The 23,941-nt window shown below is 37.6% G+C and overlaps 1 protein-coding gene across 1 annotated transcript in view; it reads right to left on the bottom strand.

The window, feature by feature from the left end:
* KCNH8 (potassium voltage-gated channel subfamily H member 8) overlaps positions 1-23,941 on the bottom strand; it is a 379,220-nt gene that overhangs the window by 68,988 nt on the left and 286,291 nt on the right. The window contains exon 8 of the mRNA XM_034993931.1: positions 4,707-4,904. Within this exon, the coding sequence (XP_034849822.1) occupies positions 4,707-4,904 (198 nt within the window). The remainder of the gene's footprint in view (positions 1-4,706; positions 4,905-23,941) is intronic.

Genomic DNA, 23,941 nt, shown 5'->3' on the forward strand with positions numbered 1-23,941 from the left:
TGCTATATAATTTTGATCTTAATTTACATGTCCTTGATGAATGATGTTGAGTACCTTTTTATATTTGTATTGTTTATTTATTTGGCATGGAAATCTGTGAAGTAATTTTTAAAGTTTTTATGCATTTTTGGATTGTCTGTTCTTATTGATTTGTAGACAGTATATATAACAGATAAGAGCCTTTTGTCAGAGAAATGTTTGCAAATACTTGCTCCTATCCTATGGCTCTCTTTACACTCTTAAATAATGTCTTTTGATAAATACAAATTCTGTAGTTCAACTTACCCATTTTTTCTTTTTGGTTAGGGCTCCAGCTGGAATTAATTTTAATGTACAGTTTTAGGAGGAGCCAAGATTGTTTTTCAACATGCAGATATACATTTGACCCAGCAACATTTATGGAAAGAATCATTATCCTCCCTTCATACCTCACGTCACCTATGTCATAAATAAAGTGGCCATATGTGCATGGGCCTATTTCTACACTCTTCTATTCCACTGGTTTATTTGTCTGTTCCTGAGCTAACACGTGCTTTCTTTTTTTTAAGATTTATTTATTTATTATTTTAGAGAGAAAGAGAAAGAGCTCTGGGGATGGGCAGAGGAAGAGAGAGAATCTCAAGCAGACTCCCCGCTGAGCATGGAGCCAAACACGGGGCTCAAGCCCAGGACCCTGAGATCATGACTTCAACCAAAATCAAGAGGCGGACGCTTAACCGACTGAGTCACTCAGGTGCCCCTAACATGTGCTTTCTTAATTGCTGTAATGTTACAATGCATCTTGATATCTGTAATGCAAATCTTAGTGCTAATTTTGTTTTTTGTTACAATTGCTTTGACTAGTTTTAGCTCTGCATTTGCACTAATCCTTAGAAACGGCTTGTCATTTTTCAAACACACACACATACCCACCAACACACATAAACAGATATCTACTAGAATTTTCATTGGCATTGAATTGAATCTTTAGGTTAATTTGGGTAAATCTGATATATTTATAATATTGAGTCTTAAAACCATCACCATTGTATATCCTTCCATTATTTTAAACCATTTGTAAATTTTCTCACTAATGTTTTGTAGTTTTCTGTATAGTAGAATCGCACATTTGATATGTGAAATTTTTATAATTACTTCTTATATTTCATTTTCTAGCTGTCTGTTACCAGCATATAGAAATACTATTAATTTTTGCATATTGAACATGTATCCGTCAGCTTTGCAATATTCGCTTAATTGTCATAGTTGTTTGAAACTTTTAAGGTTATTTTTCGTGTTGGGTATTCTCAAAGTTCACATAGATTTGTCCAGGTATGGGTTTTTTTCTCATTATTTTTGCTGAATCTCTTTGATAAGTTTTAAATATTCTTCCCATAAATCAATGGTTTGCACACATTGTCATTACAGATGCTCACATGAAATCTTCCCCTTTTTCCCACGTCCTCACTCAGCCAGTGAGTGCCTCTTTTTTTTTTTTTTTAAGATTTTATTTATTTATTTGAGAGAGAGAATGAGATAGAGCATGAGAGGGGGAAGGGTCAGAGGGAGAAGCAGACTCCCTGCTCAGCAGGGAGCGCGATGCGGGACTCAATCCCGGGACTCCAGGATCATGACCTGAGCCGAAGGCAGTCGCTTAAACAACTGAGCCACCCAGGCGCCCCAACCAGTGAGTGCCTCTGCCCGAGATAATTATCTGGGGTTTTGGCAGTTACCTGCAATATTTAATATTGCTACTGCTTGTTTTTGTAGTAAATATTGCATCCCTGTCATTAGTAATTTCATTAGCTTTGGGTGGAGATTCCTAATAAGATACCTCAGACTTGATTCCATAGTAATATACACCTGAATTAAAAAAAATAAATTATTTGTATATATTTGTAGAAATTAAGGGAATAAAATTAATTCATGGTATACAATAAAATGGATATTTTGTAAGAAGTTTGCTAGGTCTCAGTGAATCCTGGCATTTGAACTTACCAAACCTCTGCTGCCTTATATCTAAATTAAGTTGTTAATAACTTCTATCTCATAGTGTTATGAGAATTAAGTGAACAAAATGTTCCATATTGTGAGCGCTTCTGATTAGCTCTCAAAGTTATGCTAGTTAATTAATTAGGAAATATGAAGATGCAGGTATCATTTCTTCTAGCCTAGGGTAATTGTCACAGTAATACAGAGTTATTTCCCACAAACACAAATTTGAGAAGCTTTAACTAATAAATTCAAGTTGCTTAGATGCCATTTGCCATTCAAAAATGATGGTTTCCTCAGTTCTATTCAAGTCACCTAAATGCTTTAATGCTCCTGACAAATGAACACTGGTTTCGCACCGAGATAACTTGATCAATGAACAATAAACAAGTGACAAAGTAACATTATCTGATTATTTCCCCTGTCTTTTGGCCCAGTGACCAGCATTGCTTTCTACTTACAGTGAATAGCAGGGGATAATTTATGCCTTACCCATTTCTGATGCAGGACCATTCACAATACAGTAAATGGATCAATAGAGAATAAAAGCTCAATTATCTAGCAGATTCTTGAAATGTCAAATCAGTAGGTTAAGCCTTGAGCCTTTGAACATTTCCTCGAATTTCCACCAGGAAGAGAAGAAACACGGGCAAATATTAAATAAGTATAAACTGTGTATATTGGCAAAATGCTTGTCATTTTGCTAAGCTGAAAGATAGGCAATCAAGGAGACTGGCAATTAGAGAAGTCATAATAGTGGGTATAAAACAGCCACCACGCTGTCTGGCACACTGTAGCTCTTCAGAAAATGAGAGTTGCTGTTCTCGGCTCCCTGGGCTGTTGCTGCTATATATCAGCCAAGAGCCTGCGACAATTGCTGCAGTCCCAGCACGCCATTTCAGCAACAAGCACTGCCTTTCCAAGAAATTCTCCCCATCCCTGGCCCTTACTCTGTCACTGCCTCTGAACTTCCTAATGTAAATGCGGCACGTAGTGTTTACCGCCTGCTATAATTAAAACTCTTTCCACGTCGTTCAGGCCATCTCTTCCAACCTGGATTGTAAGTTCCTTAAGGGAAGGGTTGGCTGGATACTCCTTTGATTTCGCCAGAGGCTGGAGGAGTCATTGCTTAAAGCCCCGCATACTCAGTTTGTATCTCCCACGCAAGGAAGCTGGTAGGAACCATCCCCTATTATAAGGTTTGAAACTCTGATAGCTGGGATTAAGGCCATTGAAAGAATACGATAAAACAGGCTTTTGGAGAGAAGCATATGGGGTAAAAAGCACTGATAGAACCCTAGTTGAAGAATTCTGGTCTAAGAAGAATGTTTACTTGATCCAGGTAAATATCCACATCTCCTACGACCCCACGAGAGCCATCTTGTAATTCAGTAAGTTTCCGATTATGAATTTGTAGGTGGAAGTAAGCATTTATCTGGGTTCAAACCTTGCCTCTTTTACTAACTGATGGTATGACATTGGGAAAGTTACTGTATTTCGCCAAGCTTTAGATTTATCATCTGAAAAGTGTGGATAAGAATGGTGTCAATCCTGTATAAGTTAGGAGGTTCAGAAAAGGGAAATTGAACTAACGGTTTCTACAGAGGAAATTCACTACAGAGAATTGGTTTTCCTGGGGCTAGAGAGCTAAATGAGCAAAAAGAGAGTATAGAGGTCATGTGGATATAATAACCACGAGAAGGAGCTTCTGTCCTTTGAGATGGATAGATAAAGTTCTTGGAAGAAGTGCGCTTATCAGAACACAGAAGCCCAAAAGAGGTGCTGCGAGGAGCTGTTAGAAACCAGGGCTCTGACTTTGGATGCTGAGGCGCTCCCAACTAATGCAGGGATCTCCAAGAAGATCCAGTGAGGCTGGTTCTGGGAGCGCCTGAAGATGCTCAACGCTGGGACCGCTTGATGCTGACTGAGGCAGTCTGCCCCTGAAGGTGCATCACACACGTCAGAAGCAGGCGGTCTCTCCCCACTTCCTGCTTTCCAGTCTCCCTCTGGCGCCCCTATGGGCAGAAGTCACGGAAGTCAGCTGGCAAAGAAAAATGAGGTTTGTAGAGTCCAAACTCTGGCATTACAAAGCACAGCCCAGAAGGTGGGTTTGGAGCTTGGAGACAATAGTATATTAGTTTGTCTATTTCTTAAATGGGATAGTAATAGTGCCCAACCCATAGATTTGCCTTTAGGATTACTCAGGGTATTGTACTGAAGCATTTAGCACAGAGAATGGAACATAAAAACAATTTTAAAATGTTAAATATTTATTATTGTATTGGGTGTTTTTCTTTGCTTTATTTGTTATTTTTAACTAAGTGATATAGCAAACATCCTTAATGTACTATATTAGTATTAATAAAATTTGATAACACTGACCTGTTTGAGACTATAGAATGGAGTTTCAAACATATACCTGCAATTCAGACTCATGTAATTCATAAACACTAGGGGTAAACAGTACGCGGAGAAAACAATGTTTCTGTCCTTTCAAAATCAGCCATCAAGTAAATGGTTACTTCTTCATCTGTCCAGAAAATGGAATTCTTTGACATCATAGACTTTCACTGCTAATCTATATGTATATTAAAGTGTTTGTCACTGATTTTCTAACTAGTGCTTTTAGACTCTTCCAATTTAAATAATATATCGCTATTGTGTTTTAGGACCGAGTAAACAGAACAGCAATGGTATGGCATTTTCTCTTGGTGTGAAAGAAGAATTTCCCTTACCACCAATCAGCATGGTGCAGATGGAGAAGATCTTTTCTGCATCTGTATTAGCAGAGACATTCCCAAACCCAACGCTGGTGAGGCTGCTGAGGGTGAAGTACAGAGCGGCAATATAAGCACTTCGGATGGACGGGCCCCCTAAGGTATTGTTGCCGTAGTATGGAGATTCTAGTCTCTTTCCCAACTCATGGAGCCAGCCTGCAATGGAAGAAAGAATGAGAACTTAAACCCAAAGAGTAAAGTCCCAGTATGAGCACCTGGCGGTAATGAGAAATGAACATTTAGGGACATACGAATTTGCTCAGAAGAAAGAAGAGAGAAAAGCTAAAAGGAAGTTGAAGGCAAGGAATGAGATTCCACTGCTACAAAAGCAAAAATACCACTTTTATGCAAGCTGTTCTGTTTAAGACACAGCAGAGAGGTGGGCATCCAAGAGCAGATGGGTGGTCAAAGCTAAACAGGTTACACTAATGCTGATTACCTGCAGAGATAGAAACCAGCATTGCTAGTGTCAGCAACAGTGTTGTGTATTTCCTTCGTGGTTAAGCTCCTTTCTCAATTGGAATTTTAAGAGACAAAGGGGTCTAGTAGGTACTTTTCAACCCTACATGATGATAAATAGCAACAACCACAAGAATCTAGACTTCACACAGATGAGAAGCGCTTAATTTCCATCCTGCACAACCTTGCCCCATTTTATTCACTTGCGCTGACATCTAGTTGGCTTACAAATCTTAGCTCATGCTACCGTCCTCAGGAAGCCTTCTCTGCAACCCCATTCTGCCATTTGGGGCTGGAGGGGAAGATCTGCACAACTAAGAGGTACCTGTAATAGAACTCGATGCCCCTTGCAGCTGTTCTATAGTCCTGGTGTATATATGTGTCCCAACTGATCAAATTAAGTGCTTTAAATATATGCAGTTTATTGTATGTCAATTATGCTGTCATAAAGCTATAAAAAAAGCTACACTAATAAAGATGGGAAATAGCAAGTGTGATATTGACAATAATAGAATGGAAACACAACACAAAAACCACTTTAAAATCCTTTCTTGGAAATAGTTATCCTCTAAAGTTTTGCATTCCAAATTCTGTCTCTCTCACTGTATGTGTGTATGTTAACAAAACACTGTGACATCATAGACTTTCTTTTTATTTATTTATTTATTTATTTGAGAGAGAGAGAATGAGAGACAGAGAGCACGAGAGGGAGGAGGGTCAGAGGGAGAAGCAGACTCCCTGCTGAGCAGAGAGCCCGATGTGGGACTCGATCCTGGGACTCCAGGACCATGACCTGAGCCGAAGGCAGTCGCTTAACCAACTGAGCCACCCAGGCGCCCCAACATCATAGACTTTCAGCTGTGAAAGTCACACAGCTGAACCCATAAAGTTCATAAGACTTGTTAAGAGATATTATCCACTGACCACTATTTTCTTATAAACATTTCATTTAATGGCTGCCCCAGAAGAGATGAAAGTCATTACACTTTTTAAGTAGTAATAATGCTGTCATTATCAACTAAAGTTATAGATCATGGAACTGTGCTAGGTAATTAAAATGCATATTTTAAACAACTGGGAACTCCTTGAGACCAAGGAGAATTGCTTAGTGGCAAGTATTGTGCCTTATTCACCCTGTGTGTCTAGAGAAGTATTTCTCAACCTTTATCTTGCCTCAGAAACATCTAAAGGGCTTGTTAAACAGAGATAGTCAAGTCCTATCCCTGGAATTTCTGGTACAGTTCAGGAGGTTGGGTGGGGGTTGAGAATCTGTCTTTGTAATAGGCTCCCACGTGATGCTGATGCTGCAGATGGAGGGGACCATTCTTTGAAAAGCCACCGCTCTAGAACGGTGGTTCTCAACACCAGCCTCGGCTGGGAATGCTTTTTACAAATACACTGCCCAAGTGCCACCTCCACTAACTGCATCAAATTTCTGTTGCCAAGACCAGGTACTGGCATTTTTTAAAAGTCCCCCAGTAGAATCTAATGTGAAGTTAGAACTTAGAATCCCTATTCCAGAACTTAGCAAAGCACTGACAAGAGTAAGGTTTAATAAATGTTATTTTAAAAAGTGAATGAATTAATGAATATATAAATGATTCTTGCACTCTGTCACAGTATGAGACAATATGATAACACTGATGCAATAAAACAGCATATGTGCATTTGTAAATTTGTACTAGAATAACAAATGTATGTTTTGATGATAGAGAATAATAATAAAATGCAAGTTAGAAGTTATAAAAGGTGATGCTGTTAGTAAGCTATGACCATCTACTCTGTCTGGAAAGGCTTTGTGAAGGAATAAACTTTAGTGATGGGGTTCAGGGCAGGATGCCCCAGAATGTGCCACTTTGGCATGTGAATTACTTGAGTTAAAGGCAATCAAGGCTTAACAGACTCAAGAAGAGCCTTTTACTTCTTCCTCAACTACCTAAAAGAATTTAGTTATGGGGCCTGTACCAAGAAGAGAGCTATTACCAGGGTAACTTTTTACATCAGAACAGCAAACATTTGTTTACCAAACATTTGCTCTTCTCATCCTCCAATGAATTGTCTTCCTTCTCTTTGAAGCCCCCTTTGCCTTAGCTCAGGATGGCATATAAGCCCTCAATTGCCTGTCTTTGACCCTCTCAAGTCTATGTGAGACTCCTATATATACTAAATTAAATTGTTTTTCTTCTGTTTGCTTGTCTTATGTCAATGTAATTATTAGGCCAGCCAAAGAACCCAAAAGGGAAGAAGGAAAAAATTTCCTCCCTGACAGATTCAACACAGATTTAAATATGGATTCTTCCATGCATAGGCTGTAGGAAGGACTAACTTCTCTGAGCTTCACTTTTCTCATCTCTAAAAACAAGGATACTGTCTAACTCGTAGGGCTGCAGTGGGTTAAATGAGGTGCCACACATGAAAATGCCAACCACTGTCACTGACAGAGGGTTAGTGCATCATATCTCTTTTCTCTCTCTTGCTTCTCTTACTTACATTGGAACAAGAAAGTACAAAATCCAGAAAGGTAAGAGAAAATAAGGGACCACCAGTGAACTGTAATGGAAAAGGAAGGTTGTGATCCCATGTATTCAGTAGAACCTAAGGTAGGGATTAGCATTTCCTACCTAATAGCAACAAGAGGGAGAAAATCCAGATGGCAGTAGTTCTTAAAATTGGGGAAGTTATGCACCCATTTGTGAATCTGAAAAAAGACATGATCCTTTTGTCAGAACAAAGTACATGTGAAGACACTTGTACCACTGTGTATTCATTTTCAGTTGGCTCATGGCTTCCTGAAGCCCTTTCATACATATCAGATTAAAAAGCTCTATTTTAGAAGTTTAAGTGAGGGGGAGGAGGAAGTGATAAAGGGCGATTTGATAAAACTTAGTTTAATCTTGTATAGAAAAAGATTTAGAAATAAAGACAACTTATCCAAGATTAATTGAAGAGATATTACAAAAACAAATCAAAAGTGCATTTAAAAAATATTACTGGTATATTTATGTACACTGTAGGAAGACAGTCCAGACACAAAGGTAAAATCAGGAAGCAGAGATAACATCTGAATTTATCATCATATTTGGGATGTTGATTTCTCAGAATAGTGCCCTTGTAAGCATTGGATCCAAACATTGTCAAATATGAGAACCATAGGATGCTGAATGGCTAGTGGGTTGGCTATTTCTCATGTGTCTTCCAACTTGTGCTCTGAAAGGGATGTCATGTTTTTCTACTGGACAAGGAAGTGATTAGAGGGGCTTGTCCCTTTGTTCCATATTGGTCATTTCTGCTAATTACTGGGAAGCTGAAAAATGTCATTTCGCCCAATGAGTAAATATTGCATGACCCAATTTTTGTTTTAACTGATGCACAGAGGAAGAAAAAATCAGAAACAATAAAGCTACTACTTCCTCATGGCTGAATCAGCTATACAATCAGACCGTGAAGAAACAACTGGATCCATCTATTGATCTTGAATTAAGGTATTCATTTACTTACAGAAGCCAGTTTTCTCACTTACAAAAAAAAAAAAAAAAAAAAAAAAGCAAACAAACCAACCCAGTCAATGTATTTGGTTAAATTCCTTAATTTATGTTGAGCGAAATAAGTCAAACAGAGAAAGACATGTATCATATGATCTCACTGATATGAGGAATTCTTAATTGCAGGAAACAAACCGGGGGGTGCCGGAGGGGGGGGGTGGGGTGGGAGGGATGGGGTGACTGGGTGATAGACACTGGGGAGGGTATGTGCTCTGGTAAGCACTGTGAATTGTGCAAGACTGTTGAATCTCAGATCTGTACCTCTGAAACAAATAATGCAATATATGTTAAGAAAAAAAAAAGAAGAAGAAGAAGGTAGCAGGAGGGGAAGAATGAAGCGGGGGAAATCGGAGGGGTGGACGAACCATGAGAGACGATGGACTCTGAAAAACAAACTGAGGGTTCTAGAGGGGAGGGGGGGTGGGAGGATGGGTTAGCCTGGTGGTGGGTATTGAGGAGGGCACATTCTGCATGGAGCACTGGGTGTTATGCACAAACAATGAGTCATGGAACACTACATCTAAAACTAATGATGTAATGTATGGGGATTAACATAAGAATAAAAAAATTTCCTTAGTTTGAACAGAAGTAAAACACTTAAGAATTCTCTGAAACAAATCGGTGTCCATATAAATTGATTTCTGTAATGAAGTAGGATAAAGGTTTGTATTAAGACATACAGATTATATTAGATTATATCCTCATCCAGTTCATGTTCATTTACAATGTGTGAAGCTATCTCAGAAGTGATTCAGGGAGCAAAACACAGAGGAACAACAAACCTACTTTTGTTGATATCTCTTTTCTGTCTAGCCAACTGTTCTGTCTATTTTCAGAAACATCTTGTTTTTTAAGAAAGGTTGCTACTAAACGGTGTTACAGCTGGCAGAATGAAAGCAATAATGATGATGACAAAACTTGGTAACACGGAAAGGAGGTAACACCCACAAATCCAGGGATTGTCTCTGTGGGCTAAATAAAACTTTTTCACAGAACAGCTTGTCCAAAATGAGAGCACATGTTCACTGTAACAAGACAACATGTCATTGTACTGTACAGAAGAAACAGTTTAACCAATTTGGAAGCCAATCTTTTTTTATGCTGGAGAAACTCGTCTCTAAAGGAAGGGATGTCCTAGAACAATCTGTCTGCTTCTGCTCAATTTTTTTTTTCTAAAGAACATTTGAAGGAAAAAACATACACAACATAAAGTAGAATCTAAATATACTGAATACATTGCCCTCTGATAAAAATAAAAGATATCATAAAATAATCCTGTCATTAGTGAAATTGACTAGATAAATAAAAGTAGATTTGTGGAATAAAGATCAAAGATAGAATGACTCTTAATGATCATGCCTAGAAGAGCCGGTAATTTAGTATAATTCAATCCATATATTTTTCATTGCATGCTTACCATAGGCCCAATATTTTGCTTAATTACATACTTTTAACTCTAGATGGGAGTTTCTAATTATTTTACTCTTTAGGTTTCCTACATTAATTTACTTACTTTTATGATGCATATGTGTGCGCAGTTTGTACAGGTGTGACCTGCTATATACAACACACGTATTCTTGAAAAGTTCAGTTTAGGTTAGCATTTGGTAAATTAATAGGTATTTTAGGTTTAATGAAAGAAATAGCAGCATGTTATTTAAGGAAATCCTACGGTGAATTTCTTTATCATATAAAATACCCTAGTAATATGAAAAACTACCCAGTAAAATATAAGCTTATTAAATCAGATTTATATGTGTGTTAAGGTGTGCTTGTATGGATAGGGAAAAGAGAGAAGGGACTAGCACATATATTATCACACCTATAATTCAAAATGGTACTTTACTTAATTCGGTATGAATGAACCATGTTGTATCAGGATTTAGCTAGAAGCAAGAACGGAGCCCATGGTAGGGTTTTCTTGTTCCTAAGCTGGCACATGGTTTACATTTTACTGAGAACTTTCTGTGCTCCAGACACTCTACTAGGGCAATACATCTTCCATCTTATTTACAGGCAGTAACTCTATGGAATAGGTACAATTATCATCCATATTTTGGTTCATTATTTCATTAGTCATTATAACAATTTAGAAATTATTATCCCCATTTAAAGATGAGAAAGCTAAGGCTCAGAGAGATTAAATAACTTGCTCAATATGGCGGTATCAGGATTTTAATCCAGATATGTGTGCTGTTGGAGCCCAAGTTCTTGACCACTATGCACAGTACTTGAACGTGCTGTAGACCCAAGAGTATTAATGTTGCAGTGTACCTGAATGCCTTTACAAGCGAGGTGCCATTCTTTATTATGGTATACATACACAATAAGAAAGAAAGAGTCTTAGTTAAGGCTCCTCAGAAGCAGACCCTGAGACATGACTTTAACTCTAAGTAATTTATTTAAGTATTGAGCCCAGTAAATATTTTTAGAAGAGAATAGGGAAGGGACACAGAGAGTGGAGGATCCAATGAGGTATGCCTAATCAAGCAAGTTATTGCTATAGGCAATTGGAGCTTAATCTCACTGGAGAACCTCTGGGACCAGTGTGGAACATACCCCATGTTGGGACAGGGGAATATATACACCAACTATCAGCCATCATTGATTGAGGGCAGCTCCGAGGGAGTGTGAATTCCCCATCATTGCCATGACTGCTAGCAAAGGAGCCTTCTACCTTCCTCATCAGAAGACAGTGCTTCAGGCATAGATACAGATCCTAAGGGTGGGAATCATACAGATTGAGTGGACATCGTGGAGTATCAACAATATTTTTGACAGCAGTCAACACTTACTAAATGTTAAGTATTTTACTAGGCTTTCACATAACATTATTTTCATATGACTATCATAATTACTCTGCCTTTTTTTTTTTTTTTAAAGGATGGAGTCCCAACAGAGAAGTTCAGCAATTTTCTCCCTTCTTTTAGGGAGTTTTAGAACTGAGAGGCAAATCCATACCTTTCAAACTAAACATCCATGCTCTTTCTGCTATATTAACTCTTATAAAGAAGTAATCATTTTAAATGATCTTTATAACTGTGCTTGTTCAAACCATTATTAAATAAGTTTGCATTTCCAGTGGCCATTTTGCTTAGAGCAGTGGATTGTGTCCCAAAGGCACATATCATATCAGAGAAAATAGAAGAATAATCCAAACATAATCCACATTGTAGACATGGGATAACATGGCATTTAAAACCTGAATATTACTTCAACAGGGATAAAGAGGCTTCTAATGTAAATTCCAAGCATAGAAAATACTATAGTTAATATTTGCTTCCCCTCCCTCCATACTTAATCCTTCTGGACTTCATTCAGATGAGAGGTAGAAAAGTACTATGAGTCTTATGAGTCCTAAGGCAGGAGGTGTATGACTGGGACAGGCAAAGCAGTGAGAGACAATGACTGTGGCACACAACATGAGAACTTCTCTGGTCTCTTCAGCCTCCCACAAGGGGCTAAGGTGTGGGCCTGCCCAGCTGCAGGGGTGATTGAGAGATATGAAGATAGGTGTCAGAAGTCTGAGTGTGTGCATGTGTTTATGTGGGTTTGTGGGGGTGGTGATGATGTGGCAATGGAAAGCCAAAGCATTTGTGAGGTGTTGTATCTACTGTTATACACATTCAAAAAAGAGTTGTTAACCCCAAACAAAATATTACAAAAAAGCTTAAGATTTCATCTCCATTGTCTCTTAAAATATCTATATATTTATCTCCATTCCTTAAGGTTCAACTAGCACCTGTCACTATAAGTTTTTGTTTTGTTTGTTTTTTGATTTCAACAAACTTTTTATTTTGGGATAATTTTGACTAATACAAAAGTTGCAAGGAGTACAAAGAATCCCTGTATATCCTTCACCCAGTTTCCCCTAATATTAATATCTTAATGTTTATCAAACTATGAAATTAACATTGATACATTACTAATAACTAAACTATGGAATTTCTATATTTTAATGTAAGAAATAGAGTTAAGAAGTTCAGAGACTTAGATTCCAGAACTCATTCTCCACCTTCCACTCCAACCGCATGTTACAGGATGTGACCGTGGATGAGACTAGAAGGACACCAGGCTACAGTGGTATTTGATACTGATTTGTTGATTCCATTAAGGAAAGGCATCAGTAAATCTGAAGTCCCAATTTGAACAGGAACTCCATCACTTGGAGTTTCCACTAATCACGCATTTTGGTTCTCATAAACCAAGAGGTGTCTTACATTTCTGAAATGGTTTAACTTACTCTCGAGGTAAACGTCTGAAACAAAAAGGATTAACCATACAATGATATAGACTGGACTCTGAGTCAGGAAATGAGGGTCCTAATCTTGGTCCTGCCATTAATTAATTAAGTTGATTATGATCCTTTATGCACCAGTTAGCCTTTTTGGTCTTCCATTTTTCCATCTTGAATATGAGGTGATTGGATTGAGTAATCTCTTTTTCTGTAATCTTTTAGTAATCTTTCTCAGATCTAAGATTTTATGAAATAAGATCCTGTAACGTTTCATCACAAATGGCTGACTTTCTTAAAGCAAAATGCTTGTGTAATAATCCATGATCTTATGGATTCATCTCTTATTTGTTTTTAATTACTTGAGTGATGACCCATCAGCAAATATTGATGGGATAAGGATGGAAGGTTTTCACATTTTGATGCATGTATCATTTCTGCTCTATTGCCACTGCTGAACAATTTTTCAGAAGCAATTTTATGAGATATTGGTACTGTCAAGAAAAAAATGTACCACTTGTGCTAAAACCAGTCCAGAGTTTGCCAGTCCTCTAAAGTCTACTTGAATATTAAATTTGTATAAAAGAAATTTCCTGAATATTGATTACTAAGGTATAGCATTTCACTTAAGCAATGATGAATTTAAACGTTATACACTATGGTAAACTATCAAAACAGACCATCATCACATGCAGCAAAAAACCAAAACCAAGCCAAACCAAACCAAACAAACACACTCTAGAAAGAACGAGAAATGTGCAACAACCTGAAACCACAGTTGAGCAGCTACTGTAGAGTTTTCTGACTGATCCTAGTGAAGAGGCAGTACAGACCATCTGTTTCCAACCAACTGAGGTACTTCCAGATGCCTCTCAAATCTTGGCTAAAAAAAGAGGAAATTCTAACAAAGATTAGGCTCATGGCTAAGTTAACAGAACATAAACTATGAACTAACTGTCCTATATAAAATGCTCATACAGTTCACAATGCTTTCGGATCTGCCTCAACATGAGCATTTTTTCCTGAGTAATTGCTCATATGTTTTTCATGGCTTAATGAGTTTGTGAGACATACGTTGGTGTCTGAGCTCAGAGTATCATTTATAAAGACAACAACTTGTCACTCAGTAAGAAAATTTTAATCCAAAGCACTCATCCTTTGCACAAAGGGACAAAAACATGTTTCAGGAAAATAATTTCAGATGAAAATAATTGAATCCAGCCAAGTAATTTTATTTTTCTGGTATGCTAAAATTTATTCTCATTATCTGCCCCCAATTGCCTTTTTGTTCTCTCTTTTCTCTCAAAGATTCAGAGTTGCTACAAACCGAGGGAAGAAAAATGAATCGACACGTCCCACGTTTGCAAACCATTTCTCAGCTGTAGTAGTTGCCTGGCAGTGATTTAAATTAGAAGAATAGGCTCTGACATCCATTAAAAAGGAATCTCAAGTTTCTCTGGTTTGTAGAACTTCAGAATAAAGTTCTAATTACATTTCTTCCAAATGCATTAAAGGAGATACATTTTCTAACATCTCAATTATAAAAGTAACTCAAGTAAGTTAAACCATAAAATATGCTGGAATGTTGCATTCAAATACCCCATTAAAGAGTCCTCTGGATTTTATTTACCTTTACTTGGTATTGGGACTGTTCTAAAGGCATTCTCTTCAAGTTTCTAGGAAATGCCCACGTGTCAAAACACCAACTTTGAGGTGTCAGCCTTTGTTCTCCTCTAGAAGAGTTGATTCTGACTCATATGTCCAGTAATGCCTTTAAAAACATATAACTAACTTTGTTTGATGGCTTGATGGGGAATGAAATACAATAAGTGGTGGGAGTTTGCATGAACATTTCAAAATAAGTTTTTAGCCAGCATGTGGCTGAGTGATCGGATATGAAGTTAACACAGGGCACGGGGTGTGCCCGAGACACCTACAGGTGGCATGGAAATTTTTACAAATGAGACATAGACAGAGTGGCCAGAGACAACCAATCAAGGAACAAGAGATGCAGGGAGAATGCAGAAGAGAAACACGACAACAGAGAAATGTGTGCGACCAGGGAGTCCAGTAAACCTGGATAATCCAGAAGCCAAGCAATGCAGCATAGGAAAGTGCTACTTAGTTGTGTGATGTTGGCTAAGTCACTCATCCTCTTGGGCCCTAGTCTCCTCCCGGCTAAAATGAAGAACATGACAGTAACTCACCTCATGGGCTGTGGTGACACCAAGTGACACAGGTCACATAGAGGGCTTAGTGGAATGCAAGATTAAACATAGCAAGCACTAGATAAAAACTATTCTTATTGTTGCTGCGGTTGTTTGAAAGGAATGAAGGTTTTCTGTCTTACTGAAAGTAATGCAAACTTCTAAAATTACTGAAGACTGGTATAAAATATTAACCCAGCATATCATTTTCATCCATAGAAAATAATGAACACAGTAGCAGAAATGATGTACACAATCACATCATTCTTGCAAATCAGGGATTTTGCACCATTCATATTACAAATGCCACTTTCCATCACGAGGTACTGAAGACATGAAAGACATAGGCTCTGAATATTTTGTCATCAATTTGCTTTACCGTTACTTGACTTGTTATGGTAAAAACAGTTTGTCATAATATTCCTGCTTGTGCCTTTGTGTCTGGAAACCACACACTGATCACACGATGTGCTGAATATTTTATATAGTATTTAATTTAATCCTCTATTGTGTAACAGTTTCTTACAACTATAAGAGCCAAGCATTATAATCTAAAATGCTGATATTAAAATATTAGTACTTGGAAAGGCCAAATCAAACATGACCAAGAGTAGACATCTGTTAAGAAGGACCAGCTTTTGATTCTGGGTTTGTCTGAGTTGAGAGTTTTTACACTTGTTAATATGACATGCTACCTCCTGATCCTCCTTGTCAGTCAAGGTTTTGGTATTAGCACACTCCTGATCGTCTTCATCTCTCTCATAGAAAGGGCTGCCCCAGTTGATTTTTCTGTGTAATTGCTATTCCCTTCCACCTGCAAATAGAAATTTCCCATACTGTCTTCCGCTGCTTATACTCACCATCATCTAGCACGTGTGGTCTGGAGAGGTGGCGTTATTTTTATTTTCAGCCTGCAAACTTTTGTGATGCTCTTCGCTGCCCCACCACCCCCACCAGAAGCCTTAGCTATTATTCCAAAGGTGGTTGGCAGGGATTGATGTGTTAACGGTCAGTGTAAGCAAAAGCTTGGGGAATGTGAAAGCTTTTTGGAACTGTAGACTGAACTCTCAGCAAGTCCCCAAGGTTTCATTTTCCAGGAATAGAACTCTTTGGTTACCCTCACGTGGACTTTGCAAGAGACTTTATATAGGTCAGGCCCATGCTGTGGAGAAATTAGAGACCACACAGCTTTTGTTTTTCTTATGAAAACCCGCTTTCCTCCATAGTTTCTTAGACCTTATTAAAAATATTAGATAAACTAAGCACTTGGAATCATGTTTTAACCATCCCATTCATTGGCATCTGACTTTTCATTTCACCCGCAGACACCAACTCTGTTTACAAATTCATTATTTGGCAACCATAATGCCTTTGTAATGGATTTGAAACAATGGAAGCAAGGGCAAGAGATGGTTTGGTCTCCAGCCTGGCAAGCAAAAGTTGGTTTAACTCACATTGTAATCAAACTACAGTATGTAGTTTATTTACATATTTGCCTAAGTCCTACCCTAGCAGTTTGGGGGAAAAAATGTGTTTATACTTTCATTGGATGATATCTTCTGAAATACTTTAAGTCCCATTTTTTTTTTAAGATTTTATTTATTTATTTGACAGAAGACACAGGGAGAGAGGGAACACAAGCAGGGGAAATGGGAGGGGGAGAAGCAGGCTTCCTGCTGAGCAGGGAGCCAGATGCGGGGCTCGATTCTAGGACTCCGGGACCATGACCTGAGCTGAAGGCAGACACTTAACGACTGAGCCACCCAGGCGCCCCTCCTTCAGTCCTTTTTCTGGATAACATGTTTCAAATGCCATGGGGCAGGTTTTATAGGTGTCATTCAGGGAGAAAGCTGTCCCACTCTGGGCATATAGCAAAGGTGGCAAGAAGCATGCAGTGATGGAAACAGGGAAGTCCAAGGATACCAGAACATCTGGAGAGAAAGTGGCAGGAAGCTGCAGTAGCATGCGCAGGCAGGGATGAGGGAGCAGTGCGGGGCCCTGGTGAGCACAGGCTGTGGCAGAGGCAGGATTTGGCTCCCAGTTTCAATTGCTGAAGAGTTATCCTGTAGTCACAGTCCTGGCTCTCTCTAAGACTAGGGTTGAGCCCAATCTGGCTCCCCTGGTTCCCCACCCTTTCTTAGTAGCCCCTAATCCATTAACTAATTCACTCACTTAGCAAATATTTAGTAACCATGCATAATGCTTGAGATGGAGATGCTGTGTGAGATGTAAAGATAAACGAGCTGGATCATCACTGCCTTGCAGTATACTCAGGAAACTAATCATAGCATATGTTTGCCTGAACTCAGTGCCCTTTGCTGGAGCAATCAGAAATGGTTTAAAGAAGGAGAGTATTCAAATTGTACTGCAAAGAATAATAGAGATGGAGGGAAAGTGCATTTTGGGAAGCTGAATAAAGGCACTTGGCCAGGAGCACTTAATGCACAATGGAGTAAAGGAGTTTATGCAATTTGGCTGAAGTGAAGGGTATGGGACAGGAAGTCATGAAAAGTATGTTTAACCTGCAAGTTTGCAAACTTAAAAATATCCTCCTTTTCTTCCAAGATATAAAAAATCAATAAAAGCAATCAACCAAAAGAAAAGTTGGGTTGAGACTGCTACATCAAGAACTAATGTTTGATATAATGGATAACTTTGTGGCAAGAATGTTAAGCCTTTGAATAAATTAACAGGAAAAGTTGTCAAATCATTCTCCTCTACGTATATGCATGTGTGTGTGTGTGTGTGTGTGTGTGTGTGAGAGAGAGAGAGAGAGAGAGAGAGAGAGAAATCACAAATAATATGGGGATGAATTTAGTATAATTCTTGCTAGAGTCAGGGGTGTTCCTTCCACTTTATTTTGAGAATACTCATAATGCAAAAAAATAATGCACATTCTTAAAATCTAGAACTAACTTTTGAAGAAACAATAAGGCAAAGCTACTGAGGCCTTGAGAAACTGCTGGAGAAAGTTCTGGGGGTTCATCTTAGGGTCATTTGGTCTGACAAAGCTCAAGAAATGTAGAAGAAGGAGAAAGACTTTTCAGTCTTCAGACAGGCTCATATTGAAGAATTCGGGTTGTTGGCATTCAAGTCTTCTGCTGGTATCTAGATTATAACTTCTAATGATTATGAATCATCATCACTACGAGGCAACACTTACAAACATTTTTAAGGATTTTGCAAAACTCTTGCACCTCCAGTGATTTCATTTAGGACTTATTTTTATCCCCTCTCACTTTGCTGTAATCTATGTAATCAATCTTTCATTTCCATCGCTTAGCCCTCTGTTCCTCTCCTTCCCCTCCCGCCACTGGAGGTCTTACTGCCCTTTAATCTCATCTGATTATCTGCCTGCAGCTCCCATTAGACGCTGCTTCTTGAGAGTGGGTATTATCGTGGTCTTATACACTTGATTCCCAAGCCTAGCTTAGGGTGTGGCACCTAATATGCACTCAGTACATATTTATTAAGCGATAAAGCATATCCTTCTCAATCATAAAGACCACAGAATAGAGACACTTGCCATGAATACAAAACAGGCTTTGGGTTTGCAGAATGGCTTCGACTGCAGCCCCACTGACTACTTAACAATCTGACTTCAGGGCAGCTAGCCCTCTAAGTTCCGGTTCCTGCAACTAAAAAAGGAACTAAAAATGCCTTCTTGTTTGTTGAGAGGCTTGAAGAAGATAATTTTGTCAAACATCTGTCATGGTGCCTGGGGTATGATTACTGTGTGAAATGTTGGATCTTTTTCACCTTTTCTGCAGTCTTCCATCACTTTGTCACAAATAACTAGATGATTCCAAAACAAATTAGCTTTCTAAATTAGAAGATGTGTTGACAATTAATTTTCATCATATATCATGTATATAACTAAAAATGGACATATGCCAGTGGGGAAATTTGGGTGTTAGAAGAACGTGATCCATTAATATAGACAGTCAATAAAGTATATTGAGGCATCACCATCACTTAGCAAAACCATATGTTTCCTGATTGATTCCACTGAGGTGTCTAAAAATTTAAAGGACATATTGACTCACTATTTGGATTGCAAAAACATTTGACGCCTCTCTCCATCTAGATGCCATCATGGTTCTATCTCATGCTCTTTGTTCCTTGTTCAAAGAAATAAACATATTTTAATTATGCTATCCAATTAATAAGCATGGTGAGTAGAAATGAAACAAATATAGTTGATGATGTTTACAACAGAGCATGTTCAAATTGGCTAGTTCCCAAAACAAAATGACCTGATTGAAGATAAACATTCTTTAGGAACACTTCAGACAGCAAACATTGATTGGGGACAAATTAGACACAGTAGAAATAATCAATAAAAAATAAAATTCACAATAGCTAAAACTGTGCAAAGTAAAATTGTTATTGATATATTGACATTCCAAAATTGAAGGAAGAATAAAATCTTCTTAACAAAAATTTGTTCTTTAAAACTTACATTGAGAAAATTGGACTTGGTAGAAATGTCACAAAAGAAAACTCATTCTACCTGTTGTGGGATTTGAAAAAATTGATTGATGAATTAAGTCTTTGGTATAGTTTACATATAAAAAAACTTACCTTGATAAAAGTAATTTCAATAGAAATTTTAAAAAGGAAATGGAAAGGAATTATTTAATACTGCTGTATAGGTATTTGATACAAAAATTTTAAAAAGTATAATGAAGTTGTAGCAAGTGCTTTCTAGATGAGAAGTCAGAACTGTTGCTGTTCTAGTGAAAATATCTGTAGTACTAAGTATACAATGGAAATGTCCTGAGAGGTCAAAAGAGTAAGGACAAACATCCACAGAGTTAGTTAAAATGCAAGGTTCAAAATGGTAAATCAATTCAATATTTGGTCAAACAAAGATTTTTTAATTTTTTAATTATTTGATTGATGTTTTATTGACTCATAGAAAATAGAGACTTTTACTAAAAATAATTCCATTGTGCTTGCCCTCCAAAGATGGAATCTTTCCCTTGCAGAGAATGAAAAAATGTGATTCACCACTTTTAAAGAATGTAAAATCCTCTAAGTTGGCAGTGGCAATGAATTGCTGTCTGTCCCCCTCTCCCCCCAGTACACACTCAATATGGCCATGGCATTTGTAAAGCATGACTACCATAACATGACTTGCTTACACCATTCACCGAGCATGTTGTCGACAGAAAAATTGCAGAGTCACACATGCTTAGTTGTCAACAAAATAATACTCGATTATTCATTTAAGAAGATCCAACTCTTCAGAATTCTATTATACTATGATATTATTTTTGTATTTTTGCGAATATATTTGCATCGCTATGAATAAGCATTTTTTGTATAAAACATACAAAACACTGTATTGGAGACAGGAATCATGTCTCCTCAGTTATGACATGCTTTTAAACCAAGTGCTAATTGACTCTTCGAAATCATTCATTGGTTATTTCTTAGAGGGTTGGAGTCATCACATATTCCAAGATACAGCGTTTCGGCCACAGAATAGCTTTGCAACCTGTAAGCCTAAACCAGTATATTTTAAAAATTAATGAGATTAGCTAGCACTTAAAACATGATTTTATGGGCAAATGGTAAAATTAGAAATACCACCCTCCTGTGTATCACACTCAAAAAAAAAAAAAAAAAGCCAACCTTAACAGAATTCCATTTCAGGCTAGAAAGACTGCTAAAAATAAGCCTATAATCTGACCATCAGCAGCACATTTTTCAGTAAGGACTGCAGGCAGTTTGGGTTCCAGCTTCAACACTGTAAAGCAAGTACACAAAGTTTCTTGAAAACAAAACCAGCTGCCAGAGTCGATGATTTTAATAAAATATCACATGTCAATGGCAGGAATAACGATAGCTACAACAGCCGCGGTGGCAGAGGCATCATGAGCTGAGCATCTGAGAATCACTTTCTATCACTTCGTCTCCATTATAGGTGAGGAAGCTAATCCTGTTTCTATTTTACAGATGAGCAGCCAGTGCCTTAGACAGGTGAGTGACACACAAATCCACACAGATGGTAAGGAAAGGATCCAGGTTTTGATATCCGAATCTAGAACTCACATTCTTACAAACCGTCATGTGACATCTGATCCTTTGAGACCAAATGTAGGTTCACAGGAAGCTGTCCAGCCAAAGATTAATTTTCGATGTCTTCATAAGAGAAAATGGATATTGAGCTGCATAAAGCTAGATGTACATTAACTTTTATTTCCGCCCTTGATATTTCCATGGAGGGAATCTTCTAGCATCCAATTTCTGCCACTCTATTTAATTTTGGGGTAGAGGACAGGGACATGGGCAAATATACAAGGAAACAAATCTACCGTTTTTGCAAAGAGAGACTTCATAAATTATTTCTATCTTAACAGGGCTCTGGTCTCTGAGTTCCTGAGGAATTAAATTTGGGATTTGTCTCTGTCTTTCCTGATTAATCTCAGTAGAAATAAACAAAAACCAAAAGACTCATGTCCAAATAAATGACATGTCAGCAAGGAGATTTTAGCAGTAACCTCCATTGGGTCTTAGACTATGACACACATTTTAATGAATTCTTCGGTCTGTGGCTAGTTGGAGAAATTCTAAATACAAAGCAAACACCCACACATATACACATGACAAGAACAGAGAAAAGAGGCATGGACATTTAGATAAAATGTTTAATTCTCTTTTATCATGTATCTATAATTTACAGTCATGTTTGTTAAAACCTCAGATGGAGAAAGTACTCCAGTGGAAATTCTTTATAAATTCAATACCACTTTATAAAAATAATCACACAATTAGGATAACAAACAGAAGAAAACTTTTCATTAGTGCGAGTATATGAAGTGTAAGACCAATTTCCTAAAAATAGCATGTGCATTCCCTTTCACACAAATGTCCAGCTGGGCTAAGCAGTTTGGCAAATACCATGAAGAGAACTATTGTCTGTGTTTCTCCCTTTTGAGTTTGGAATAAGATTCCTAAAATACTCTATTCATCAGGTCACACCTTCTCTGGTCTTTCTTGTCTTAGGGATTGTATCTGCACATCTCAGCCAAGACTCCAACCCATTATTTTGGTCTTATCTCTCTTTTTACTCATTGTGTGTCTGAAAAGGCAAATTGGTAACTTATGGACTTGATCAGGTCCACAGTTATTTACACTGTGCTTCCACTCTGCTTTTCAAGTTTTAAATTGTTTGCCAATCTTTAAATATCAGACACTTAACAAAAAATCCTGACTTTCAAATTCTCCGGAAAAATCAGATACTGGAGCTGGAACCACAGTTGGTTCCCTCATGTAGGGTTTGCATTCTCCACTTCTTTCAGAACTTAATTTCAGTAACCTTTAGTTTAGTACCTGGCCTGCTTCATCCATATATGCTATAACCCTTTCTCATGTTAGCTTTGTATTTTATTCAAGAATGTTCTACTCCACACAAACTCATCTACTAACTGTCCCTCAAATGCACTGTGAAATTTCCTACTTCCATGAATTTATTCACACTATGCACCTCACCTAAATGTTTTCTAAATATTCTCCTCCAAAATAGTATTCACATTTTGAAGTCCACCTCCAATGTCATCTTCATGGAGATTCAGTTAAAATTACTCCTATTTATTTCTAAACTTTTTAAGTTTTTGCCTGTTCAAATTTGCACCAAACCAACATTTAAAAAATAATTTTTTGTGTAGTTTTGTGTCTACCTCTTGACTCTCTAAGAAGAGAGTACACTTCTATAAGGCAGGGCCTCTAATTTACAACTCTTTGTATTGCTTGCAGCTCATAGCACTGTCCTTCTTCGGTCCTCAGCAAATGTTTATTTTATAGTAAATACTGAAAACCTCATAGAGTTTAAATGCAACAATCTCAAAGACTCAGTTCTTTTTCTATCCTACTTTTCTCTATATCTATAGTGTCTTAGGAAAATAATCTGCAGTACATTAAACTGTCACCTATTCCAAAAGAATATGATTAATATAGTAGCTGGAAGAAATAATTCTATATTAAGCATATTTGATGATGTCTTCTCTAGACAGCAGAATAATTTATTTTCCTAGTAACTGAACAACTGTTTGAAGGACTGGAGATTTGATGTCTTATGTTTAAATGATTTTCCCCTATAAAGGCATCATAAGTGAGAATAAGGTCTTTAATAATTAACCCTTATTCAATTGGCCTTTTAGGGTTAGATGACAACCATTCTTATATTTTAAACAAAACATACAATGCAATCACATTGTATGGAATGGAATTTAAGTTACATTATTTGGGGCAGAAATTGATACTGTAGTTCTGGCAAGATTATGAACTTGGGTAGTGTGTAAGCGTTTCTGATAGAAATACCTGGAAATACTGGTAATATATACATTCTTCCATAAGAGAAGGTGAAACCTCCATATGCAAAAATAAGGAGAGGCGATTTTGAACTCTGACGTGAAGGTGGTGCTGACAGGGAGAGAGGGATAGGCATCTAACCAGAAATAATGATGTCTATGGTCTTGGGTTTCACACTCATGCAGGCAAAGGAGAGAACACTTAAATCCTACAAACACTGGAACTGACATCTGGTATAAAACCATGACACATGCACAGGGAAGGGGAGAAATAATTTACCCACCATCTTATGGGAATGACAAGGAAACTAAAGTTTGAAAAAAGTAGTCTCTTGAAAGAAATTTTTAAAATTCAGACTAGTGTCTTGCATTCATTGGAGTCTGAATATACATTATCCATGAGGCACCTTGAAGCTAAGAAGTTTTTAAGAAT

This window comes from Mirounga leonina, unplaced genomic scaffold (genome assembly GCF_011800145.1).
Source record: "Mirounga leonina isolate KUSES-001 unplaced genomic scaffold, KU_Mleo_1.0 Mir_115, whole genome shotgun sequence".
Classification (NCBI taxonomy): Eukaryota; Metazoa; Chordata; class Mammalia; order Carnivora; family Phocidae; genus Mirounga; species Mirounga leonina.